Below are 27,975 nucleotides of genomic sequence, written 5' to 3'. Positions count from 1 at the left end.
GATAAAATTGGTATAAAATTGCATTTAACTCTAAAAAGTATTGTCTTGTAATAAGACTATTGCGCAACTTGTGTAAACAGCTTGAAGACTATGTAAGCTGTAACAAAATATGTCATGTTAGTCCACATTAAAATTCTGTATCGCTGGCTGTTTACAAAACTACAATATCCGTTTTTGTTGCAGAGGTAGTCGCAAACATGATGTTCTTTATTTTATTTTATTAGTTTTCATTGATGCTAGCTAGCAAAAAATTTAAGGCTGTGAACTTTAGCCCGTTTCCAACTGTCACTAAGGTTTGACTTTTGCTTTTAAATACAACAAATTTAATTGAAATCAGTTTAGCAGCTCAGTAAGGAGAGAGCTCCTGTATTTTGCATGTCTTCAAATAAGGAGGATAAGAATGGACCCTTCCTTTTAAGCGTACTTGATTATTGCCAGACGTGCAACCGCCATATTGTGATATCATTCTGAATGCTTGCATTGACTAAACTCTAATTGAACCTGCATACAGAGAGAAGATTGAATATAAGAAAACGAGCATCCGGAACGTGTTCAGAAACTCAACATTGTGATTTGTAATTAACTGCGCATTCCTGCCATGATGTCAACATGCATCTACCTTCATGTTGAGCCACGATGTTTCCATAGTATCTGTACTCCGTTTCATACCTAGCAGGAAATGCTATGGAAGCTATATTAGAAAAAAGTTAGGTCGTGCAGACACGGACACAGGAGGAGTTAAACGGACTACACGAACGCTGTTTATGTACATATTCCGTAGAAAATACGGAAGCTATGCAAGGTAGTACAGGCGTAGGTGTCTCACGGCAAATTTTGCAGTGCAGTTGTTCTTGACATGTAATTGTTCTACGGAATAACTGCTTCATTTATTTCAACTACAACTTGTGGACACAAGGTTATGTCAAATAATGCATTATTTGTGCACCTTTGTGCTGCCAGTTTGAGACATGGTATAATATGTTCATAGACGCATGCGGTGTGCTGTGGCCATTGTTTGCAGAAGCACGTCATTCTGCGCATTCAATGGTAAATAGGTTTCAATCTACAGTGCCTTCCATGGCAATAATTGTGTAATATTTTGTGACTAAGAGTATGTGACAATGTTACCTGGAATGAAATGATGCATACCTATGTCTTCATTTCAAATGTGCTGTGCTGTTTTGGTCATGAATGCAACCAGTGAGAGCAGTCTCTCCAGCATTTGTAGCAGTTATCTGCTATGTATCGAACACAGTTATAGCCTCAAAAGACATATGTCTGAACACTGTTTTCAGGTTGTCACAGTACCGAGACGTGGCACAACCCGCTGCCAGATGATGATAAGGAGGATGAGGAAGACTTTGGTGACTTTTGCCACGTTCAAGTTGTCCCTCCACCGGCGCCTACAACTCCTGAAAAACGCGCACACATGTTTGGTGATCTCCTGTACAATCCTGGACCCTTTTCGTCACAGTACAATGACACCATCTCTCTAGGTTAGTTTTGCCTGGCTTATTGATGGCCAAACAGCATGAAGAGATACAGATAAACATGGAATGAGACACACGAGCTGACTCATTTGTTTGTTTGTTTTTTCATAGCACCTTACATGTTCCTCAAAGGCAAGGGGATGACAGGGCTAATTTGAGTACATATTATTTATTTACTTTAATACAACTGACCTGAGTTTCAGGCCTTAGGTAGAAGTGGGAAACAATACACAAACAAAGAAACATTGTACTCAACAAAAAATGTTCTGTGCAAAACAAATTGCCCTTTGTTAAATAGACAGTACAAATATCAGATAAAAGTCAATAACTAAATAATTGACTGTACAAATACAGGATAGCATCACTCAGTGTCTTATGCCATTGAGAGCATGCATGAAAGAGTTCTCTATGGGGCATTCAACGTCATCGCCAGGCAAGGTACTCTAATTGGTTACAATTTGTGAGAGAAAAAGAGTTACAAATGCACAAAAAGATAACATATATTCATAGGAAGACATAACACTGGATTATTTTGTCCTTTAGTAGATTATGGATTATGCAGAGAATCGACAGGCACATCAAGCACTGTGAAATGTCAGGAGCAGACTGTATTTATAATGCCTGTGTATCGAACAACAATGTAAGCAGTGAAAAATAAAGAGAAAGTGAAATAAGGTAGAATCTAAAATATTAAAATTTTAAAGAATTCAAAGTTTGGTCATGGTGGCATGTCATTTCTGGCCTATTAGCGTGTAAAGTACACGGGAACAGTACAAAAGACGCAAACACCTTGTCTGTATCTTTTGTACTGTCCTGGTCTCTTTTGTGCGCTAAGGCTAAAAAGGTAGTACATTTAATTGTTTATTTATATTTAGGGACTGAATGGATTACCAAAAGGAGAGGGTCTGAACTAACAAAATTTATACATAAGTTGGCTTGGTTACTAAATTATATTGCGTAATACTGTCTTGAAGTTCGCATTGTCTAGGTTGGTAGTAATGGAAGCAGAAATTTAGTTCCAGTCCACACTTGTTTTCGGAATAAAAGTCATAAAATAAGTTTGTTCTGCAAGAGATGCAGCAGCATTTAGATTATGATCAAAACGAAATTAAATATAGCAGGAAGATGTTAGGAGCTGGTCTCCAAGAGTGTGGTTAAAACGATAAAAATTGTGATATAGGCACTTATGGCGAGGCGACAGGTCGGGAGGATAATGCATGTATCATGCACACGATGCTAGAAAATTGGGTAATAGCTAGACAAAATAACACGGGCCACATGATTTTGAATATTCTGGATGGCGTAGGTTTGTGTACTGTGATAAGGTGTAGGCTACATGTTACAATACCAAAAATAACAAACAGAACATGAATAGGTAACTTGGACTACATTAGCTAATAATGTTCACTCACACGTTTAATGTAAGACACACTTGCATGAACCACTACCACTACAGCAACACAAACTGTCAAAAATACACAAGCAAGTGCAAATGGGAAGTGAATTAAGTAATCAGTTTGTTTTTGCTTGTTGTATCCTTTTAGTTTTGTTGCTGTAGTTATAGTGGAGGTGGTTTATTCAATTATATCTTAAGGTGTTTGTTTCAATAAACTTCAGTTGAGTGTCAGCACTATTGTCTTGCTTCTTCCCTTGCATGTCTATCTCTCTGCACTTTTCTGCCCCCATGAATGCATACAAGCAGGCTTACCCTCCTGTTGCCCAGTTTGCCTTAACTTTGAGTAGTTAACATGAAATGTCATTTTAAAGTGTGGTGTACTTGGGAATAGGTGTTGCAGGGATAAGAAAGAGGGCAAAAGCATGATGGTTAAGCCTTGTAATCATAGACAAAATGTACATAGACTAAGAGGACAGATAGATTGAAAGTGGAGCAAGAGCAAACAGGCTTTGCCTAAGGATAATTGGTAAATTGTAAAGCAATGTACCTTAATGTTAACATTGAAGAAGGAATAGGTAAATGATGGCCTATCTAGTGGAAGGGGGAGGGGGGGGGGTTAAAAGGTAATAAAAGAAAAATTGCCTGTCACAGAAATGAAACACTGTTGGCTAAGAATAAATTGGTTGACTAAAGAAGTGTCTGAATTTGTTGTGCATGCGATAAAAATGCAACAGGGACTGCACAAACACATCCCAATGGATATGGCATAGACCTGACAAGTGTCCAGTGTGTTTCATACTTGTCTTCAGACATTGACACTCCTACTAGTAAAAAAAAATGAATTTTGTAAAAATGGCGTATATTTATTGCATTTACATTCATAGCAAACTAGGTTCTCACAACTTAGAGGAAGATTCACCTACCATGCTCCATGAACATTTAAAGAAAGAGTAAGTGTTACATCATTTTTCAGTTGGCTGTTTGCTTCAGGTTCGAGCGCACGAGGTTTGAGTTGTGTTGTACATTTAAAAGCTAAAAAAAAATAGTGCATTTAACTTTCCACTCCACTAACTGTGCTTGTTTCCTCTCACTTGTGTTTTCATTGTTTTTCTAACTGCCTTTCCTGGAAGCGTTTTACAAGATGCACCATGTACATCTGCAGGTGACGGGCTCTCCGTAAACAGCCTTGAATTTGGTGCCCGTGATAGTTCACTGTCCAGCCGGCATGGATCAGTGTTAAGCCTTGATTTCCGGCTAGGCAACAGCGACGATGAGGAGTCTGCTTCAGCGAGGACGGGGTGTTCAGATGAAGCCCGTGCAGTCGTCACGGCTGACAGTCAAGAAGAGGCATCTCAATCTGCCACTTCATCTGGTAAGGCCTTTTGGCATTTATTCATATAGTTTGCATTTGTTTAGTTCACAGAGCATACATAAAAAGAAATGTCTTCATGCATATAGTATATATTTCTTAATTAATTGCTCCTAGAAATGATGCGACAACTGACGTCATCATGGCACATGGTTTTTTCACTTAAAGTTAATTGTTAATAGACATGCACCTAATATAGACATATGCTAATATTAGCCATACTTAAGATTCTTTTACTGTAAAGGCCACATAGTGAGAATGAACATTAACATGATAATAAGATCGAATTGCCTGTAAATGATCATCCTAGTCCATAACTTTGGACTTACGTAACTTGTAATAACCTTCTAAAAGAAGAAATGTGAGTTGAACTGTCAACGCATTTCATTTGCGATGTTTGCTATAACCCTGACAGCTCTCTTGATAGCTTTGATCAGTCGCATGTGATTAATTTATAACCTCATGATGTTGGATTTCGAGAACCGTATCAAGGCCTGTGCATTGACATACCTTGTGCCTAAAGACTCTGTAGAGACATTCTTTTCTGATTGGTTTGAAAATTCAAGTTTACGTTCTTCTAAAGCAAATAGCTTTCCTTGGCTCTTTCATCCGCTTTCGTGGTGGTCAGTGGTTGTTGGCGGTGGTTGGAGTTTCCGCACCGATAAAAAGGCGCCGATGCACAGGCCATGTGCCCTTGTGCAACCGAGTTGCGGGGTGTGTTTGTTGTCGAACGCCATATATTGAAGGTCTTTGAGATGCACATGCTGTCTCACTAGAGCCTTGGGGTGTCTGAAGGTTTAGATGCTGTGGTGTAGTGCTTTGGCAGAACAGCTGTCCTCTTTTTTCCCGACACTCTCTTGCCCCCTTGAGGCGGCGGGAGAAGAGAATGGCAGTTGCATTCCGTGTTTGTGCCATTGGAAACAACGTGCATGTGACAAATCAGCTTGTGTGTATATCCACCTATACTACCATTACAGATGTGCTGGTTAATGACTCTGTTCTCTACGGAATTATGCAATGCAACAACAAATGGTGCCTAAATATTCTCACTGCAACAAATAATGCCTTCAAATACATCATTCATTTAATGAAAAGAACAGCTTTCTAGAAGTGTTTGGCTATACTTTTACATTGACAATCATCGTCAATGGTTTCTGCAGACTATTTTTGATATGTGTTGAGGGCACATGTGTGTCTGTTGTCGTTGTGTGACGTGTGTGTATATTTTTGCATTTTTCTGTCTTTCTTTTTTTTTTTTTCAGAATGCCAATTAATCACATAACTTGTAATTTTGTACAAGGACGTCACTGCTATGCTACAGTGCAGCTCTTCTCAGCTTTGTGTCTGGAATTCTCATTCAACAAAACAAATGCATTTTGTTTTAGCAAATAACTGCAACTGTTTCAAAAAGTGCAGCAATTACAGTTCGGGATCAAGTGACCTAACAAAAACTTGCAGTTATTGCCAAGGAAGGAAGTGCCTGCTATTGAAAGAAGTCGTTTAAGGTATACAGTGTTTAAATACTGCAGCAATGAACATGTCCTTTTTCTTTTTCTTTTTTTTCTGTAGACACAACATCAGACACACAGCCTGAAGGTGCAGCTTCCATAACAGAGCAACCGGTGCTACTTTTGGACAAGTACAGCGTGATTCGAGGCTTGAACCAGGTAAAGCAGCTGTGCCAATACTTCACATCACCAAGCTCATGCTGTGTTGACAAATATGCGGTGTAGGCAGACGCACCAGGAAGTGCCCAGAGGAATGTATAGTGACTTGCGTCAATTCAAACTCTTAGGAGTCACATTTCTTTGTTTGCCTTACCAGAACCTTGAATTATCCGAAATGTTGAATAAATTGTGGTTCAAATGGAATTATGAGTTGTGTGAACAAATACCATACAGTATTCACTCGGTTGAATTTTGAACAGATGTGTGAGCAGAACAGGTACGACTCTGTCGCCATAAAAGCATTATTGGTTTTGACAGTTAAGTCTTTTGATGGTACTGGTGAATGTCCAAAGCAGCCTGAATATCAATCAGGCACATTTTGACTACTACAAAAAATGTCTCTGCATCAGCAATTATTGGCTGTATTATTACCTTGCTGCCGAGAAACCAAAAGGCTTGAATTAACCAAAAGCCTCTTCTGAATTAGGTGGCTTCAGAATGGGTTGGTAACAACTGGAGTTTTCGATTACATGAGCTTGAATTTTGATGAGCTGACTTATGTTCTGTGATGAGACTGACTGGAGAGCCTAGCAACTTGTGTAGTCACAGTGGAGTGACTAGGTTTCAGCCCAAGATCTGTTAAACAATTGCCTAAATACAGCACGAAAGTTATAGACACCAGGCTTTGCAAGTAGCCCTAGTTTGCTGCATAAGCAGTTGCCTGTGGGAGTGCATTTTTGCATTTTCGTGTTACTGCATTTGTGCTTGGCTAATACACACACATTTATGTGCTGTCCAGAGGGAAATAAACTTTTTATTGCAGCCTCTAGTGAGAAACCTGACCTGTTGTGGGCTGGTAAGTTTATTAGTCATATGGACCCTTCTGCATGAGAGCTGAGATGATCTTGGGACGACCCTTTAGGTGATGCCATTCAATTGTCCAATGTCTGATATTTAAAATGTGCTTGCAAAGCATGAGCACAATTGGGAACTTTTCAAATGGCTGTAAGGTATCCTCATTTTCTGATGGCCCTAGTAGTGTGCACAACCGTGACATGCATAGCCCTGGCAAGCACTGTAAGTGCCGTGTGCTTCACTCTTTCCAGGACGCTCCAGTTGGGGAGGCAGCCTGCCTGGACAGCTGGACACGCTGCTTGGAGAGTGTACGTGAGCTCATCAGCGAGGCTGAGTCTGTCTTCAACCGGGAGGCCAGCAGTCAGGTGTGCAGGGAGGCACTGGACACCGCGGAGGGCGCTGGCTACATCCAAAGTGAGCCACCGATATCTTGTGTTTTATTTATGTGATAAGCTGCAGCCTGTCTTGTGTGAACAGGAGTGGCAACACTAGTCATCACATCAATCGAGCCGCATGCTGTTTTCATAGCGCTAACTTGGCACAGTGTTTGGAAGCAGCACTTCTCCTGCTTCATCTCCTCTGAAATTCACTTTACGATTGATTAAATTGCTTATGAAATGTAACACATTTTATTACTATATTCGCAGGATTGTCATTTTTTAATTAAGCGAGATACAGTATTTGTATTGTGGCTGCAGCTCCAACTTGTCTTGTCCAGTCATGCTGTTTCGTATAGGGATATAAAGGGGAAGCTTTAGCTGGGGACTATTACCTAAATACATGGCAATGGTGAAATCGTTTTCCTCTGCAACCGCTGCACCGATTTCGATTAGCTTTGTTGAATGAAAAAAAAAAATTATGATCTAGTGACTGTTGGAAGCGAATTTTTGAATTAGGCTGTCAATTTTTTAATAAAAATTGTTGAAATGTTCAGATGTAGAAATACAACGCTATCAAGTTTACAACTCTGTAGCTTATCAATTAAAGTTAATATCGCAATTCTGTAAACGGCACCTAATAATACATCCGACAAAATTTGAGATGTGTTCAAAAAGAAACCGAACTTTTGAAATAGCGCGCCAACCGGCAGAGGGAGCGTGCTGCGGCTACTAAGCGCATGTAGCGGCAGGTTTAGACAACAAACTGCCATTTGCCGCGTTTCGCTTTGACCATTAGTTGGCGAGATACAGCCGCTGAAGTGAGCACATGAACAAGCTGTTCTTCGGATTGGTGCCAAAGTGACAATGAAAGAATTGGAAGAACAGCGTGTGTGTGTGAAGTTCTGCTATAAACTTGGAAAAACTTTCACAGAGACATTTCAATTGCTTAGCCAAGCATACGGGGAGGACTGTATGAGTTGCACGCAGTGCTATGATTGGTTCAAGCATTTTGAAGACGGAAGAACGACCCGAAGCCAGGACGACCTTCCATATCCACAGATGATGACCACGTCGAGAGAGTTCAAACTGTGATTCGTGGAAATCGTCGTTTGACTGTTTGAGAAGTCGCTTACGAAGTGGGTATCAGCGTAGGATCATGTCATGAAATTTTGAGTGACAAACTTGGGATGCGTCGTGTCAGTGCAAAATTCGTGCCGCGTTTGTTGACTGACGAACAGAAGCAGACCCGTGTTGAAATCAGCCAGGAACTGCTCGCCGCTGCCAATGACGATGAAAACTTTCTTAAGAACATCATAACAGGCGATGAGACATGGGTTTATGGCTATGATGTTGAAACGAAAGTGCAGTCATCGCAGTGGATGGCCAAAGGTTCTCCTTGTCCAAAAAATGCACGCATGAGTCGTTCAAAAATGAATGTGATGTTGGTTGTGTTTTTTGACTGCAAAGGCATTGTCCATCAGGAATTTGTGCCACATGGTCAGACGGTAAACAAAGAAGTTTACCAGGGAATCCTAGCACGTTTGAGAGATTCTGTGCGCAGTAAGAGGCCTGAATTGGTGGAAAATCAGGCTTGGATGTTGCATTATGATAATGCCCCGGCTCAGGCGTCGCTCCTTGTCCATATTCCACCCACCATAATCTCCAGACCTAGCCCCAGCAGACTTTTTTCTATTTCCCAAGCTGAAAACCACCCTGAAAGGACTTCGTTTCCGAACCGTGGAGGAGATCCAGGACAATGCGAGAAGAGACCTGCATGCCATTCCAGAAAGTGCGTTCCAGGAGGCTTTCCAAAAATGGAAGAAAAGATGGGAAGAGTGCATTGCCAGTAGAGGGGACTACTTTGAAGGGGACAGAACTTAAAATGTTGTACCATAAGCAATAAAGGTGTTATAGCAAAAGTTTGGTTTCTTTTTGAACACACCTCATATGTATTATACATTGCTGTGGAATATAGCATTATAATGTGAGTAGGAATTCTGCAGTACTCTTGCAAACATAGTAACAAATTCACTTAAGCTCTAAGTTGATACAGTAGGCTTCCGTTAGTTCGATCCTGGCTGAACGTCCCTGCCGGCACCTATTCATTTCTATGGACCCAAACTTTCATTATTTCGATCCTGAAATTGGCCTTCGCTGGATAATTCGAACTTGACCAGTCAGCACAGATGCATCTGACCCCTATGGTAATCCCAATAGCTACCCTTTTAATGGCAGCATCTATCTAGGTGAAGCTGAGGGGACAATGAATGCGTTGATCAGAGGTCAGCTTCTCTTGAAAATACCTATTTTCAGCCTGCCCTAGGAAGATTTTAGAGCAATAACCGTAGCTCACAATGTTTGATTACGGTATTTATCCGATTCTAACACGCATGTTTTTTTGTTCGTTTTTTTTCGATAAAATTGGGCAGGAACACTCGATGCTATCGTATGCTTTACTGCATAACATGGATGTATTGTGGCAAAGCTGACTTTAGGAAACCAGCCGCCGTTGTGACACACCTCTTAAACCATTGCCTATTTTGCTTGCTGAAAAATTGTGTGCGCGTTAGATTTCTGCATTGTTTAAGAGCTTTAATATAATTTCTACGTTAGTTTTCTACTTTGAACACATAGAAAGTGGCACCGCATTTGATTCGGGAGTGTGTGGAAATTGGGAAAATATTGCCAAATGAATCAGCGGTGTGTTCTGGTGTTCCATTAATTCGACCCGTCAGGGTCGAATTAATGGAAATTGACTAAATCAAATTTGTCCGCTTTAGATGCTCTAACAAATGTAGTTTACAGAACTGTGATATGTGCTTTTAGTGCGCAGTTACAGACTTGTAAACTTTGTGCTTCTACTTTTTTTTCAAGCTTAGCAATCTTTAAAAGTTATTGTAGACAGTTTTCTATGCTAAATCAATTCCACTTCCAACAGTCAGTAGAGTTTAACTTTCTCTCTCACATGCAACAGATTTCTTTAAAATTGGTCCTGGGGTTATCTCAGAAAAGCATTTCTTTGTTTTGCATGTATATTTGAATTGGCATCATCAGAGTTGGGCCTGAGCTAAAGCTTCCTCTTAATACAGGGCAGTCTGATGCAGTTGAAACAAATATTATGGGTACTGTGGGCAGTAATACAGAGAATAATTGACCTGGCCCACGAACTTGGCTAAAAATGTAATTGGGGCTTCTGCTAGCTCCTAATATTTCCCAACTCTATAAAGTCTCGGTTCAACATTCACATACATAAATGGCCATTGCTTTGCATAGGTGCGTCACTACAGTGAGTAAATTACTTTTCATGCTGCAAACAATTTATTCTGTAGAAAGTAGAGAACTGATTTGAGCGTAATCATCCAATTAATGTAGTTATGGTCGTATAATAAATTTGTGGTTATAGTTAACCTAAAGAAGGTTAGTGTAAAAAGCTGCAATGCTCGTGGAAACCAACCCTATTCGAAAATATGTATTAGTTATTATTGCCATGTTGGTCAAAGCACCATAGTATATATTTGCTTTCCCCACAGACACTTGTTCCCTCTAGCAGTCTTTGTAATAAACTTTACACATCTGGTGACTGGCTTTCACTGCCTTCTGCTAATACGCAGACTTGGCAGAAATCTACAAAGTGTGTCAGCGCATCGCCCTTTCATCACGCCTGACGGGCCTGCAGTCCGAAAGCCTGGACAAGCTGTGCTGTGAGGTGCAGGACACTTGGGAGCGACTGGCCTCGTATCTAGAGAACTCCTGCCTCTTTGTAAGCTGCACATGCTTTGCTTTGCTTGCTACAAGTTCAGTTACACGCTGACCAGAACGAAGGAACCACGAGCTTGTTTAATCAGAAACTACTTTTTTCTGCTGGCTGGGGGAGCACTGTAACCTTTTTGTGAGCTCAACAGGTTCATTAAGTCAAGTTTATGCTTGCTACAAGTTCACTCACACTCTGACCAGAACAAAGGAACCACGAGCTGGCTTGTTCAGAAAGTGCTTCTGTCCACTGGCTGGGGCAGCACTGTAACCTTTTTGTGAAGCCAATTAGCAGAACGAAAGAACAATGAGTTGGTTTGTTCAGAAAGTACTTTTATCCGCTGGCTGGGAGAGCACTGTAAGTTGTTTGTGAAATCAGCAAGTTCATTAAATCAAGTTTATGAAAATTAGTGGGACTTCTTCAATTATTAATTTTCTTCTGGAAGTTGGTTGTCAGCCAAAAATGCATAGAAAGGTTCTTTTAATAAAGATCACAGCCTGTTCCTTTCTTTAACCTCGTTCAGGTAAGCTCGTTGAACAACTGTGGCAGCACAGTGTTTGGGGTGTAATGATGCTAAATACAATGTTCCAGGTTTGGTTCTTTGCCATGAAGCTATGTTTTGACAAAGGAAGAGTGCATAAATTCCCATATACTGAGAGTTCAGTCCACAACCTAACCTAACCTAACAGCCAGATGGCAGAACGTCTTTAGTGCACCTTTGTCCCTGTTGCAGTACAGTCGTCATAGATGTCGGAGTCACTTTGTAGTAAACTGAATTTATTAACCCAGTGCACCTGCTTTTCCTGATCACTGCCTCAAGTTCTCGAGTGTTTTACTGCTTGCAGACTTTGAAGGTACCTCCTGCCGAAGACTCCAAGTGGCTGCCAAGCGCCGAGGAATCGGCCAAGTCGTGCGGTGTGTGTCTTCTACACGTTGACAATCCTGACATTGCATCTTCCAAACTTTCCTACAGTGGCCGCGAGTACCACTCTCCGTGTGCCAACCTGTGGGTAAACTGTGTTAACTCACTACTCCCTGCAGTGACTCCGGTGCAACTGCTCTAACGAGGAAGACGGTGCGCACTTTGTCATGCATACTTGCGTCATTCCCTCCTGCCCCGCCCCAATTTTTTTGCCCAGACCCAAGAGTCAAGACCATGTATTTGCCTGGTGCATTTTCAATCAATGAGTCATCTAATGACAGCAACACAACCTTGACTTGTGGTTTTGCTCCACCGAGAGAAAAGAAATGGTTGCATGTTGGGATACCTGTTGGCTTCGTTCTCACACAGATGCCATGACTATTTTGAAAAACTGAGCCAACATTGTTATGAATGGTGTAGATAATGCTTTGTTTGGTGTCCTTGCAGTGGCAGATTGTGTTGTCAAGTCAAATGTTTCGAAGCTACTCCATGAGTGACAGCACCTGTTGCAAGGCCCTGTTGCAGGATTCCTCTAACGAGCCTGATGCTTTGAAGTTCTGGAGCTCTGCCCTTCGTTATCTCAGAGACTTTAAAGCAAGAACAGTTCTGATTGCTGACTGACATAGGCCGTGTTGCTGGCATCATGAAAATGGAATGCAAAATAACGACCCTGCCAGGGCCCAAGTTACTTGTGCTGTGGCTTTGAAACTTTTCACAAAGACTGTGTGTAATGTGGGAAATTGAGTGCAGTGTTTACACAGCATGCCCTGAGAGCATGCCTGCTGAGATAGTTGAAGCAGGATGAACATAGTAAGAATGGGGGGTCAGCAAGGGCTCGCATCGAAGCGGTGTAGATAACCTGCTTGCTTGCATTCACCGCAACTTGTTGTGCATGCTGTTGCGAATTTAGGCAAAAGCAAGAAAGGCATTGGAATATTGTCGAGAACTCCTCGATTCTCGATTTGAAGGTCTTGTCAGAGACATCAATTGGATGTTTCAACTAAGCCAAGGCGAAACACGCTTTTATTTTGTGAACATGTAAGTTGTGCGAGTATCAGGGAACAAACTGTTTTCAACATTGCACCCATGATTTCTGCTTATGCATTTGGCTTGCATTTAGTGCGACCTTGTTGCGTTGTTAGGCGAATGTAAACTTCTGGCCGACGTGTGCCTCGCTTGGTTCATTGTGCCAGAATGTTGTGAGAACCGGTGTTCATAAAGAACTGAGGCGGCCTGCTCTCTTTATTGTTCTTTAACTGTGGCGTAGCATTGAAAAGATTGCAGCGTGTTGCCTTAGTGCATTTATTTTTACACTTAACACTTTTAGCATAGCTGATATAGTTAATAGCATATTTATTTATCCTTTTTGCTAACCTTGCCACTTGTGGAGGCAGCATTTGGAACTGTTGTTTTATAATATTATGTTCTCTTTTGTAATATGTTTACTATGTTGACATGACCCTTTATGTGACTCGTTTGAGACACTCCAGCCATGTTAAGTGACTGAGTAGGCTTTTTGTTAATGTGCACATACATTTAAGGATTTATCCTTAGTAGGTGTTTATGAATGCTAGCGAGGCATGCATTACAGCTTCCTAATTGTGCACTGTGTAGGCAGTTGTGTAGAGTCACATGGCTATGAAATGTGATCTGTTAATACTGTGTACATAAATAAACCTTTTCAAGAGCATATGGTTGCTGTTCTAAACTAGATATATATATAAGCATCCCCACTCCATCAGGCACTGTTGTGCTTGGTATGATTCAAGATTAGTATGGTTGAAGAACTCTGCTTGATACAGAATGGTAAGATTATGATCACTGCTTACTTCAGCAGCTTCTAGTGCATAAAAAGTACCACACAATATTGCGCACAGTTGGGCCTGGTCACCGTGGTACAAGAGCTCCCTCATGCTATATGATCATGTACGGGGTGTTTTTTTTTTTTTTTTTTTTTTTTTTTTTCCACGATACAGAATTTCTAAAAATCGCTGGTGGCAGATAGCATAATGGTGGCCCTTGAGCTGGATCACTCGAAGGGGTGGACATTACTCGCTCAAGAAATAAAAATGCATGATCGACTAATTAGCAAAATTCACTAATTACTTGAATTAATTTACGCCACGTATCGTATCGCAATTTATAAATTGTAGCCGGGGCGTTTTCAAGGTGAATCCACTTGGAGCGAATGCTGAGAATGGCACTGGTTTCGAGATGTGCTTTGTCAAACTCGCGGTAAAAATGCACTATTGTTCCACTTACTTTTTTATAGAAAATATTGTTTTATGTATCGAAGCACGAAAGTATTTGGGATGCCCATGTCTTTTGTCGCCAACTTTGGGAATTAACATCTAAAAACTGGTGTCATCCTGAAAATTCATTCGAAGTGGATAGGCCTTGTGAACTCACCGGCTACAATTAATAAATTACAATATGGGCCGTAAAATGATTAAGAAAGGTAATTAGTAACATTATGTTAACTAGTAGACTACGCATTTCGATTTCTCGTGCAATGTCTGCATCTTTGGGTAATCCAGCTCAATGACTAGAATTAGGCTATTTTCCAGGGTCAATTTTTAAAAATTCTCCTTAAAAAAAAAAAAAGCTCTGGCATTTCATTATTGTTTCCACTTTATTTATAGGTTCCTCATACCACAGAGGTGCGCAATGTGGGAGAGTTCTAGTGGTTCGTAAATTTGTGCAAAATCTTGTGCTCTTTTATGTGGCGACCGAGCTAATCCACTCAACAGTTGCCTTTGTGACGTCTACAGCAGGAGCTTCTTGCCCTTGGTCGAATAAATCTGTTAGTGATATGATGACACCGGCAATGGCTTGATGTGTGTAACAGTTGCATATGTACATAGAATCGCTTTTCAGGTGGAGTAATAGGTGCAGAAAAAATTCACCGAAGATTACGATATTCCCTAATGCGAAATTTGAGCTAGCTATATACGTGTTTTCATTTCGCGATATATTGGCTGGCGCGGACAATGTCTCGTGCGGCACGTTGCAAACGGAGCGAAGTGTGGCGCGACTGCCTCGCTAATCGTGACGCGTGGGCGCGATTCACGGCAGCCGCCGCAGAAAGACCCGCTCATGCAGCGCTTTGTTTCCATACAAACGACGCGCACTATTCTGGCGCCATCTCGTAGCCATCGTCGCCGCAAAGCTCGTTGTGCGCGGCACTACGCCTTTCTTCTCACGCTTTCGCCATACCCTCCTCCGCTTCTTGGTTCTGCTGCACCTCTGCAGAAACGCCCGTGTGCTTGCGTTGTAGTGCACGTTAAAGAACCCCAGGTGGTCAAAATTAATCCGGAGCCCTCCACTACGGCGTGCCTCATAATCAGAACTGGTTTTGGCACGTAAAACCGCAGAAAGAAGAATTTCTGCTGCGCCGTTCTCCGCTTTCCTCATCCGGCTCTCTTCGCTATCGCCGTCTTTCATCCGCGTTCGCTCATTTATCCTTTCGTGCTGTGCTCGTTCGCTCGGTTACACCGACGCTCGCCGCAGGGACGGGTGCCTAAGAGCTGCGCTCTAGAAAAATACTCACGGCAACTTAAACAGTTATACGTACACGTCAAGAGCAGCCGTATGCTTTCATCATCATAATCAACATCAGCCTATATTATGTCCGCTGCAGGACGACATAATATATATAACTCATTAAATAGACAAAAAAAATGCGGAAGCATTGATATCAGTTATTTCTGACACAATTTTTGGGACATATGAATATATTATTTTATGAGAAAATACATATTTTACTTGACAGTGTGTAGCATTCAATAATTCGTTTGCAGCATCTAATATACAATGGCATTGGCAATGCAGTTGTTCATGTATTTGATCCCTCGACAAATTCTATAAGGATCGAGGAGGCCACGCTGCAACGTGAGACGCCCCCCCCCCCCCCCCCCCCTGCACAAAATCTCTGGCTACGCCACTGCTTATAACCACACTACTAAAGGCCGAAATGTGCGCTAATTGGTATTCATTCAAAGCGATTGAAAGAGCGCAGGATGACACACCTGTCCATCTTTATCCACGCACGCGCTCGCACTCAGCAGGAGGTGAGAGAAAGTGCGACAATGGATCGTTGTGCGGGCTTTCTGGTGATTCGCGACGTCGCACAAAGCAAGTGGTGAAGTCTACGGGTGAAAACAGGTCACTTTCAGCTTTTACCCAAAACAGCCATAGCTTGTCGCCGTTCTGACGACGAAAATGCCAGCAGTGACGATCGATATCCAGACGAAGATAAAAAAAAATTACTCCATCTCCCGCTAAAGGGAACCATGTATGGATGCGAAGCAGTGGGGAGATGTTTAGCTTGAGCGGGAGATAGTTTCGCGGCAGCGGCCCGAGCGCTCATCGCGGCGCTGCACAGGAGAGAGAACGAGGCGCGCGCGCTCCGTCATTTTCATACCGCGGAACTACCGTGGCGCCCCCAGCGGAGTATGCAGCTGTCGCACCACCTGTCGTGCGCGCCGCTCCGGATTTCTAGAGGAGAGAAAGGGGGAGCGTAGGATAGGAGAGGGGGAGGGGACGCGCATGCGCTGTGGGGGTGTGTGACGCCGCGGGAGGGACGGACAAAGCCCCCGCCATAAGATGCTTCGCATCTGAAAGACAGCACAACGGCTCATACGTCGGGTAACGGCCGGGATACCCCCCTGTCACAGGGCAAATCGAATGTCATTGTAATTCGTTCATGTCACTTATTGCGATCGCAATGTTATACGTCTTCGCAGCTACGAAGCTCGATCCTTACTAACACCGCTCCGGGCATTCCGTGCACAGCTCTCTTCAACGAGTGGGGCATATCTTTCGCAAATAATGGTGGGAAACTAAATGGACTGAATGGATTTACTCTGTCACGTGGATTATGTGAATATTCGGCAATGGTTTCGGCGACACGACACAGTCGGTTGATTAGGCGAGCGGTGGACCCATCGGCTGCAAAATAGAAAATAAAGTAGTAAAACAGATGTGCGTGCAGCGTTTAATGGCACAGCATGGAACGATTCACGTCATATTGAAGTTAAAACCTGGGGCGCGATCTTGTACGCGTTCCAAAATGGAACGGAGGCGTTCCGTTCCATCGTTCAAATTGACCAATCGTGTGCGGCTCGATGGAACGGAACGCCTCCGTTCCATTTTGGAACGCGTACAAGATCGCGCCCCTGGAAATTAGTGAGGTTGGTCGGTATTTCTGGTCGATAAATTTCAAAAAGCGCGCCGTGGCCTATATTTGCGTGCGCCTTGTACGCACAGCGTCTGGTGGCGCTCGTAGCCAATGTGTGTCGGCGGTAGACGTTATGGTCCAGTATATGAGGGAACAATTCTTAATTTTTTTATAGAAACATTCGTCAGAAATAATCAGCCGAACCTGTTAAATTTTTTCTGTATTTTGTGTTTTTTACATTACGTAAAGTTTGCGCATTACCGTGTTAGAAAAATAAATTATGGGCTATGTACAGTAGCGCTTAGAGCACCCTAGTGTCAAAACGTTGCATTTGCCGCCAGAACCACCAGAACTGGCACGGGTTTGCGCGTGATAGGCTTGGAGGTTGTAGCGGCGGCCTACTGCTGCCCACTCGCTTCGCTTCGCGCTCGTTTTCCGTCGCAAGTTACGAACACTCCTCTAAAGAAAAACAAGCAAGTCTGGTGGGTTGCGGATCACAAGTGTTGCTCGAGGAGTGCGTGTATGTGTGTGTGTTCTGCTTACGCCCGTGTGTAACATCGCTTCCAGGCCGTACTTATGTGTGCTGTCCGTTTTGCGTCGTGACAACTGGAATATACGCCGCCTCCTCCCGCCGCCTTCAACGTTTTTCTCCCGAAAGGATTCGCAGGTGGTCGCCGATGACAATTCGTCTTTTAAGGTAAGGCGAAGGCACTCGGGATCCCACTCGTTCTCCGCTGTTTCAGCGCTCGCGCAGCCGTCAACCCTTCGTCGCCGGTGTTTCCTTTCGTATTTGGCGGCACGCGTTGATGTGCGTCGTAAGTGCACGATATGCTCCGCGGAAGATAACGTTCAAGGCGAGCCGATATGCGACAACTGTGTGCAGGTGCTCGCGAACAATGCTCTCGTTCTTTTGCTCCGTCGTCAGCGTCGCGCTGAGCGGTCAGCGGTGGCCTTGTGAAGCCCGACGACGCGTCAACACGCCTGTCTCCGTTTCTGTAAAAAGTTCTGAATAGGCAGGCGCGTGCACGACAGAGGTTTCAGAGACGACTGTGCGCTCCCTCGCATCAGCGCCTTGATGCTGCGAACGGGACGCCGATCGTACTCGCTCCTCCAAGAACATCGTTCGAGCTCGCATCATCTCAGCAGAGCAGCGACGAGCCAGAAAAGCGCATACGCCCCTGGCCTACCTGTTGATTCTCTCTCTTGGTCGTAAAAGGAAAAAGAATAAATAGTCGTCGCCGTGTGACTCGCGGAGGTGAAGGTGCGCGTATGGGTGGCCGCCAAACTTGGAGCGGCCTTCACGTCGGATTGTCGTGTTCGGGGCCGCGGGAAAAATAACGAGTTCGCTCGTTTCGAAGCTTATGTAAGCGCCTCGTTTAGACACCTTCGCCGAGCTTGATTTAGAATTATATTCGCAACACTTACTGCAAGAGTGTGATGACAGCAGCCACATTTTAATTATTCGCGAATAAGCGTCGTTGACGGTAATCGTTGAAAAACCTGGGTGTGAGCTTCGCGCAAGCTGCCTGCCGTGAAGTTTCTGCGTTAGCGATCGATCGATCAGTGAATAATTTTGCTTTGATGTCTCTCCTGGTCGAGAGAGTAATTTAAAGGTTAGGGAGAGTGGGACACTGACAAAAAAAAAAAAAAAAAAAAAAAAAACAATCTTTGGCTTTTCCACATACGTTGAACGTTTGTGGGGAAATTAGCGGGAATAATTTCTGAAGGAGTTTTTGATGTAAACTTTGCTGCTGTTAGAAAGCAACCGGTGGAAGCGCCGGTGTCTCTTGGAGTACATTGTGTGCGCTCCCGCTGAAACAAGCAAACAATACGTACCTCTGCGTGCGACAGGGAACACCCAAATTTGCATTCAATGGGCTATATATAGGTGGTCACTGGTCAGAATCTGCGGCGAGCGTAAAAGTGTTTCTCCAACGTACGTGGCCATTAGGAAAGCTACACATGGTGCGTATTTATATGTGCCACGATCATATTCACACGTTGAATGTCATCGTAATTGCGTGCAGACAAATGCGGTGTCCTGTTATATCGGGTCGCACACATGTGCTGTGCTCTACTTAGACAGCATACTGAAACATTAACAGCGCGAGCAGAAGTCAAGGAAACGATAGGACGGATAGGGCTTCCAACTTTTCTTTTTCCGGAGATGGTGAATATAGTTACAAAAGAAGCGTGAAAAACCAGATGCAAGAATCGCGTGTAATCATATAAGCAATATCAACTAACAAACAAATATTATGCCATTGTTAGTTTGTGCATGTTACGTATCACATGGCCTCCACGTGTTGATTAGGAAACCGAGGGTGCCGTGACGCGCAAAGTGTCATAGCGCTCCATTTCAGCTGCCCTACTTTATCTCCATGCTAAACTGCCCCGGCTCCAACCAACAATAGAGCAGCACCTAAACTTGCGTTCACAGCCACATCCCTGTTAATATTTCACATATACCTAACCCTACTAGCCAAAAAAAAACAAAAAAAAAAACACGTTTCTTAATTACTGTAACATAAGAAATTTGCTCCAGGTTGCTGTTTCTGCGTCTAAATTAAACCACCTGCTCTGCATCCGGAAGACGTAAATCACGCTGTTTTTAGTGCGGTGGGTTCTGGCCACGCGCTCCCTGACGCATGGCCACGCGTTCATGCGGAAATCCCCATCATAATTACACGGTCGCGTGAACACTCAGGAGGAAGCTGGCGTTGTGCGGGGTAATTTGCTGAGGCCGCGCTGTCATTGGTTTTTGGATTAAAAGAAAAGAAAAAAAAGTGGGTCGCACGCCTGAGTGCGAAAAGATGTATGCGCGCTGTATATGGAACCATAATTAATTCACCTCACTTAGCACCGTAGAGGATGCTGTCAGTCTCGGTTTCGCGCTACCGATTTCTCGTGTTCTGCTCACGTGTTGCTCTAGTGGCCAATAATGTGCGCTGCTTAAAGGGAAAGATCATTTCTATTGATAATTCGTTATATAGGGAGCGTCGTTATAAGGAACCTATAAACTCCGGTAAGAGTTCTGCACTGTTTACTCGAATCAAAGCATTCTTTCTTTTTTCTTTCGTGCAGATTATTTCATTCTTTCTTTCGTGGAGACGGGTGTTAACGTTCGAAGGAAAAAATTACGCGTTCAAAAATAAAAGTAGTGCGTGTGCTACTACATTCACGTGCGATTTTTTTTTTTTTTCGTGCTCCTTTCCATCCTGAAAACAGAGGGGGAGATGGGACAGAATACGAGGTTAGTTTTTTAACATACGGTTCGTGGAATAAATTCATTTCGGTATCTTTTTGGCTGCATTTCAAGGCTAATTCATTTTCAGCTTGCGCGGTCGACACTGTAGGCTTTGAGCATGCCAAAGCGCTTGCCATATGTTTTACATCCTCCTTCTCTCATCATCGTCACCCATCATGCGCCTCTTTCTTCCCTCTTTCTTTCCCTCTTTTCCTTCCCCCAACGCAGAGTAGCTGGCTAGAGGAATTTACCTCAGGCCGACCTCTCTGCATTTCGCATCATTAAACTTATCTCTCTCTCTCTCTCTCTCTCTCGCGGTCGACACTGTTTTTGACATGTCATAATTTGTATTTCAGCCCGGCTAGGAATGAAGCTCGTCTTCACACATGCGGGCTTTTTGTTAGCTGGTGGGAAATACGTTTTCGAATAAACGCAGTTGTTGGTACAGGTGGCGCGTCGTGCGTGTGTCCTCGCTACTGTATTCGTGTTGATTTCTAGTCTTGCACTAGAAAAAATAGCCCATCCTGTACAATGTACAAATTGAACTTCCGGTGCCACGAGCACATTTACGAACGAAAGTTTTAAAGAACGAGAAAGCAGCAGATTTCCGAAGTCGTTGCCCACTGATTTCGAAGCCACTTCGCGAGTGACCTTATCTGTCGCCTATGTCTGCGGGTATTTCCACTGCATGTAGCACTAACAGTATTTTGCTGGGCAAATCGACAGGTTCGTCCAGGATAACGTTACACAGGGACGACGGAAGCGGTGTTCTCGTTTTCAGTCAGTCGTCCCTGTGTGACATTATGTTGTCGAAATGTGTCCCGCGACACATGAAAGCTTTTGTGTAGCACGTATGGAGCAACAGAAAGATGGATAGGGAATTTTTCACGATGTCCTACAATTATGTAGTTGAACATTTTTATCAGATTATAATATTTGAGAAGTTAATAAATTAATAACTAATTATGTAATTCGGCGAAATACAAACAATTTACTGACTTGCTCCAAGCGACGGCAAATGACATTACCTCGGTTCTGTCCAGCTACGTGGCACTCGCATATTTTTAACACAAGTTACGTGGAGAACAAGATGGCTTGCACTGACGTCATTGTAGCCGCCATGTTGGTGTCCCAACACGGTGATAAGTTGGGATCTCAGAAAACGTTCAATTCCTGTAGCAGTAGCCTGTAGCAGTAGCCAGTAAAACTGTGCACGACAATGTTAGCATATTCCGGTCGAGGCCCGAAATGAAAATACCAGACTGAATTGTGAGGCTGCGGAGATATTCGGCTTTCTCTCAGATTTCGTGATCCGTAATATTTTGTGGTTGACTGTATACGTCTTTAGGTTTTAACAGCGAATCGTGACTTCGCTTTCGCGCTGCAATTATATAATATATATTTTTTGGAACAGCGGCAACACTCGGGTCCTGCATGTATGGACTTGCGCTGCCTTATTGTCTTCCCGTAAAATCACACGTTCCTTCAGCTGTCTTCGTAGGCGGCTGCGGGGGCCGTCCCAGTCTTTTTATAACGTTCTTCGTATATAGGCAACCGGCTACTGGCGTCAGCGCCGGCTCCGCCTTAGTGACGTCGCTTTCTGAAGGTGGTTCGTATACCGCCAACACGCGAAGACTCGCTTTGGCGTTGCACTAAAGCGCGTCAGCTTGGCACGCCCACTCGGCAGTCGTAAAACAGCCCTTTTCAGATGGCGGCGCCCGTGTATTGAACCTTGACACTCCGCTTCGTATCCCCTTCTTTCAAGGGAGAAGGAAAGTCCAGAGAAAAAAAAATCTGAAAAAAAAAGGTCCGCGTTGCTCAAGCAGAGGGTACCAATGCAAAATGTGTTCGGCAACTCAAATAGACAAGCAAACAAAGTAATGTTCGCTGGCGGGCTATAGTAGGATACAACTTACATAAAAGAACAGCAGTTGGGAAAAAAGGCAAACGGACCGCGAAGGGTTGCGTTACTTCGCCAACCAATCACAGAAGCAAACAACATCGTCGTCATGCGACCTTTTCAAAATGGCGTCGTACTTGATGCGACTGTACTTGTCGTCCTTGTAGGTTCCACTATAATATACGAGTGAAAACGTATAAAATAACGCTCTTAATTTTAGTTTTGTGGTTACTGCCTTATTTAGGTAACAGGGAAAGCTTGAAGTACGAACTATTTGCAGCCTCGCGGAGGAACAGTGGCTGGCGGTTATGAGAGCGTTTAAGTTGTATCCGACTATAGTTGGTGGTTCGCAGTGCTACGGCACATATAAACATAGATATAAACATAGGACAATCCAACAAGATACAGGACAAAGGAGGAGGAGAAGTGTTGCTTTCTGCAGGCGGCCTTGCAAAGGTTGCTGACATAGATGGATGGGTGGATGGATGGATGCTGTGAGCGACCCCATTAAACAGGGCGCATGGGTTGCGCCACCGCCCCTCATTTTGCTTAATGTCTTGCTTATCTTGTAACAGAAAAAAAAAATCCCAGCATCAAACCTTCTTAACCATTATTGGGAAATCGCTCCGGCCGAGCGCCACCTATATATCGAACGCGGCACGGTATGAGGCACGAACGTCACAGTCCACGGGGTAACAGTAGCACCCGCGGTAACACCGGGAACTTGTCACGGAGTGCAACAGGTTGTCCACTATCCAATCCACGTCGACCCACACGACTCAGCACTCAAACCCCGTGTCACGGAGGAGGAGCCCAATTAAGCACCAATCTCCTAAATGTTTCATGTTCTCGCGTGAACAAAATGTCACTTGAGTGTGGAGCCATCTGGCACAATTCAGTCCGTCTTACTAAAATTTCACGTTCTGCGTCGAATTCATAACGAAGTAATGGTGCAGGACACTGTCGGCTAACCTAGTTGCAAGTCAGCACTCAGCCCTGTCCCTTCTTGGCTTTTCCTACGTTTATGTGTGCTGTAACACTGCTGCGAAGAAAACAAACAAAACCCCACAGCCATGGATCAGTCGCTCTGACGTTCCGCTGTTGAGCACGAAGTCACGGGTTCGATACATCGCCGCGGCGGCCGCATTCCGATCGCGGTTGACTGCGAAAAACGTTCTTGTATCACATATGATCTGTTTGCGCGCTAAATAGCCCCAGGTGGTCGAAGTTTAATGCGGAACCTTCTGCTACGTCCTTCATACCCCATTGAGCGACGAACCGGGCGCAGGCAGGAAGTGTCTAGTCGGAGGCTTCGGGCTCTGGCGACGACCAAGGCATAGACGACCAAGGCATAGTGCCGTCGTGCCAAGTGCCTGCGGGTCGTGTGGCCGTGCGGCAGACGCTCGACACCTGCTTTGGCGTGTCATAAAGCTCAAGGTGACAATTATTAATGCGAAAGCATTATAATGTTCCATGAGGCAGAAAAGCCGGCGTTGTCCTCAGCGAGTGCTACCAAAAATCAACATCAGCGCGGAATAAGGTGGATTAAGGTTGGTACAATTTAGAGCAAGGTGGATTAAGGTAGAGTTGTGAAGGACACGTGACAATGCATGACGTCACGTATCATGGACGCAACCAATTAATTAGAGAAGTAATAATGCTTTCGCATTCAAGTCACGTAATGATACTTAAGTGACTATTTATTTGTTTATTTTTTTGCTTATTTCATTTGATTACATATACACACACACACACACACACACACATACATACATACATACATACATACATACATACATACATACATACATACATACATACATACATACATACATACATACATACGCACACACATACACATGCATACATACATACGTACATACATACATGCATGCATGCATACCGCACCAGCCTTTATTACAGGCTGTATAGCAGGAAATTGGACGCTATACAATCATACAGGTTCACAAGCAATGCGCACAATTCGAACTTGCAAGCAACAAAAGTTGCCGAATTACTGTAAAATAAAGTGAGAACCTCGAAACATGCTGCTACTTGTCGCGGGTAGTAACAGTCGAGCACTGCATAGGTACCACACGATCATGGTTTTAAGCAATCAAGCACTATATGCAGCCAAGCACATGAATACAGGAACGCAGGCACACGTTGAGAACATAAAAACTTGATCACAATGGCGTTTTTTTTTTTTCTCATTATGCCTTGCAGCACATGTTTCGAATCAAGACAAAAATAATCATCATTCTGGTGAGTTAAGAACCCGTGCAACCCACGGACAAACAACATGCTGCGACGTGCCAGCTAGGCCACGCATGAGAGCAAAACATGCTCAACACCGCGAATCAAAGAAATAACCTTGGCGGAACGCCAACAGTGCTATACACGAAACTGTTGCGTTGTGGTACGGATGATCCTGCTTATACTTTTCATTATATTGCAGTGGCAATTATACGGACACTCCATGCGAATTTTCAAAGGGACCGTGATGTTCCGTATACATTTATGTATATGTATGCTATATGCTCATCTCTGCTGTGTGTGCAAGGTAGAAGCTATATACTATTCAACCGCCCGGGTTGCTTAGACAGGTTTTATGTTCTTGATTGAGTTACTCTTCAGAATTTTTAGGAATTACCCGCGAAAACAAGTCATCGAACCTTTTATTCACAGTGCATGCCCTTTATCTCAAATCTTTGCTGATTATTATATAAATATTGTAGAGGTGGGTGAATATAAACTTTTTCGATTACCAATAGAATGCGAATAGTAAGTATCGAATATCGAATAATCAAACGCAGATCGATGCATATATATTTACTGCAGAAGTAGTTACTACGCTTGTACTGCATAGTGAAAAAAAAGGAAAGACAGCCAACTATCACGGGCAATTCGTATCAGTTTTAAACGCAATGTCGCTAATTGTCATTAAAATAACTGTATGAATAGCCGGTCAACATCTTTAGAGCCTGGTTGCAAAGAAGCGTTCCAAGAATGAATGACTGCTGCATGACTAGCTTTCCAAAAACGCTGAATGGTTGTTGAAAAAAAAAGTTCTGCAAAAAGAAAAGAAAAAGCTGCTGAAGGACTTGTGAGCTGTAGAAACGGGTAAAATGGCCCGTTTTGAGGAAAACATCACTGGTTGCAATGTAAAAGGTTTACTACTACACAACCAGACTGCAAGGAGCACTCGATTACTGATTACAATGAAAAATCACAAGTTGTAATGTAGGCTTCCGCCGCGAAACCGAAAACAATGCTTGCATTGTGCCCATTTTGTTTCTGCATTGCTTCGAAAACTTTTGTCGTCGTCTCACTTCTGATAACTTGCGATACTTTGTTTAGCAGACGGAGAACAGCAACTGGACATTAACAGACGATTGTTGCGAAATATTTGATTAGTCGATATTCGAAAAAAAAAACGAATAGTTCATTTTCGCATACGAATACTTAGTGCGTATAGTCGGATACAACTTACCAAAAAAAAATATATATATAACAGCAGTTGGCAACAAAGGCAAACGGACCGCGCGGGGTTGTGTTACTCCGCCAGCCAATCGCAGAAGCAAGCACATCGTCGTCATGCGGCCTTTTCAAAATGGCGTCGTACTTGATATGGCTGTACTTGTCTTACTTGCACGTTCCACTAAATATACCAGTGAAAACGTATGAAATTACGCGCTTATTACTTTATTTTTGTGGCTAGTGCGTTATTTAGGTAACAGGGAAAGTTTGAAGTACGAACTATTTGCAGCCTCGCGGAGGAACAGTGGCTGGCGGTTATGAGGGCGTGGGCGGCGCTTCACCGCAGACTTAATTTGTATCCGACTATAGTATTCGTATTCTGTTCGCCCATCCCTGCAAAAAAGTACAGAACAATGTTAGTGATCACAATCTGAAGGTGATGTAGTTTCAATGGCGCCACACACACACATATATTTAGGTATATGTGTATGCCACGCCTTTTTATATGACATGCGGTATATGCGGGTTATACTGCCACGCCACTCTATCACTAAAGTTGTTCACACCTTGTCTTACATTCTTGTCAAAGTTATTCCTCGGAATTTTGAGAATGACAGCCCACAGACAAACGTCCTGAAACAAAACAACGACATGGCGCATGCCTTTTAGGTTAAATCTTTTCAGACTGAAATATTAAAAGTACGAAACGATAATAGAAACCTCAAAATAATGCAATTTTTCTGGCTCGGCTGTGCACTACCTCCGGGATCGGCCCACGCAAGAAGCCGCGTTTCTACCAGAAAGCTTGCCTTCGTGCATAGCGTTCACCGCAAGCGTTTCCCGGTAAACATAACGGTTACATAAGCTGCAGTTGCCGGGAAGCGTGAGAAACAGTCAGGGATCTTTGAATGCTATCGCGTTCCACGCTTAAAGGCGAAGCCTAACCGTCCTCCATCTTTTTTTTTTCTGTTATGCGCAAATAATCTTGGCAGAACGCCATTACAGTACTACGTGACTTAAGAAACTCTTGCGGCGTGGTACGCACGATCCGGCTTCAGCATTTAATTTTTTGTTTCGCGCTTTCGTTTCGCAACAAAGCGTGCGCACGTGGTTGTCAGAGCGCGACAGCTGCGGCGAGCCCGATTTGTCCGTGACGCGCGGCATCGCGCATGCGCACTGCCTACCGTCTGCTGTTTGTAAACACGCTTTTTGAGTTCCTTCTTATTCCCTCCCTATCCCGTTTCCGGGTTGGTTGATGGGCTGCGAGGATATACAGCGGAGGCCATATCATGCGACTAAATTTCCTGTGTACGGAAGAGAGAAAAAGTATAAATGATGTATAGTAAAAATGCAACCGGTTCTGCCGTCGTCTCGGTTACGTGACTTGAGTAATAGCTGGTCTTCCTGACTGGGAGTCGGCGAAAACTAAAACTAGTGGCACGCCCTCGTAGGTCGTGTCGCGCCTTCGAACCACTACGCGCCGCGTCGGAAGAATCGTAGGAGATCCCAAACATCCCACGTAGTCGAAATTTCGTGTCGGCATTCGCGTTCACGATCTCGTGCTGCTTTTGAATTATCTGTTTTCATTTGTTATGCGTTATTCTTATTGCTTATATTAACGCGACAGCGTTAAGGCCCCCGTGTCGCAGAAAATCCGGTGGCGGCGTAGTTGTCATGAGCGAAAATTGCCGTATATATATATATATATATATATATATATATATATATATATAATGTAGGTATGTGTATATGCCATGCCTTGCTATATGACGTGTTGTATATATATATATATATATATATATATATATATATATAATATATATGCGGGTTATATTTCGACACCATTCTGTCACTAAAGTTGCTCATATACCTTGTCTTACATATTCCTCGGAATTTTGAGAATGCCCACAAGCAAATTAGACTGTAGATTGTAGAAAAATGTAGATTGCTACATTTTTCCTTTTCCCCCGTCTCTAGAAAGTACGAAAAAAGGAGCTTTAACATGCGATCACGTATAACTTGACGTAATAAGGCCTTTATCTATTCCTTCTCCCGCCACTTTTTCTTTTGTCACTGGCGTGACGAGGGGAATGCGAGGTCGGCTCTGAGCTTGCACACGGACCGCGAGTTTAGGAGACTGAAAGAAGAACCGCTCAATGATAGCGCAAAGTGGAGCAAACTTATGTGCGACAACTGGCCACGACGTGTCTGTATGGTAAGGCGTGGCCATTGTAGAACAAAGAGGAAAAGTTTGTGCTAGTAAATGGCGGAGGAGAAGTTCTCGAGAGATAAGCAGAAGTGATTTATTGCAGCGACTTATCCGAGCGGAGGAGTCACAA

At 43.4% G+C, this 27,975-nt stretch overlaps 2 protein-coding genes across 8 annotated transcripts in view; both read left to right on the top strand.

Annotated features, from left to right (window-relative positions):
* Window positions 1-13,520, top strand: part of LOC119433229 (synergin gamma) — a 30,761-nt gene extending 17,241 nt beyond the window's left edge. For all 3 annotated transcript variants that reach the window (XM_037700381.2, XM_049658561.1, XM_049658560.1), the window contains exons 7-12: window positions 1,296-1,496; window positions 4,049-4,258; window positions 5,825-5,922; window positions 7,029-7,191; window positions 10,769-10,917; window positions 11,754-13,520. In XM_037700381.2, the coding sequence (XP_037556309.1) occupies window positions 1,296-1,496; window positions 4,049-4,258; window positions 5,825-5,922; window positions 7,029-7,191; window positions 10,769-10,917; window positions 11,754-11,972 (1,040 nt within the window). In that variant the 3' untranslated portion in view covers window positions 11,973-13,520. The remainder of the gene's footprint in view (window positions 1-1,295; window positions 1,497-4,048; window positions 4,259-5,824; window positions 5,923-7,028; window positions 7,192-10,768; window positions 10,918-11,753) is intronic.
* A 3,865-nt stretch (window positions 13,521-17,385) lies between these two features.
* Window positions 17,386-27,975, top strand: part of LOC119433031 (uncharacterized) — a 78,923-nt gene continuing 68,333 nt past the window's right edge. For 4 of the 5 annotated variants that reach the window (XR_007464243.1, XM_049658559.1, XM_049658558.1 and 1 more), the window contains exon 1: window positions 17,386-17,706. The gene's annotated coding sequence lies outside the window, so the exon portion shown is untranslated. The remainder of the gene's footprint in view (window positions 17,707-27,975) is intronic. The other variant, XM_049658557.1, reaches the window with a different exon arrangement.

Source organism: Dermacentor silvarum, chromosome 11 (genome assembly GCF_013339745.2).
Source record: "Dermacentor silvarum isolate Dsil-2018 chromosome 11, BIME_Dsil_1.4, whole genome shotgun sequence".
In the NCBI taxonomy this organism is placed as follows: Eukaryota; Metazoa; Arthropoda; class Arachnida; order Ixodida; family Ixodidae; genus Dermacentor; species Dermacentor silvarum.
The sequence above is the reverse complement of the archived record's forward strand: the minus strand, read 5'-3'. Positions and strand labels throughout refer to the sequence as shown.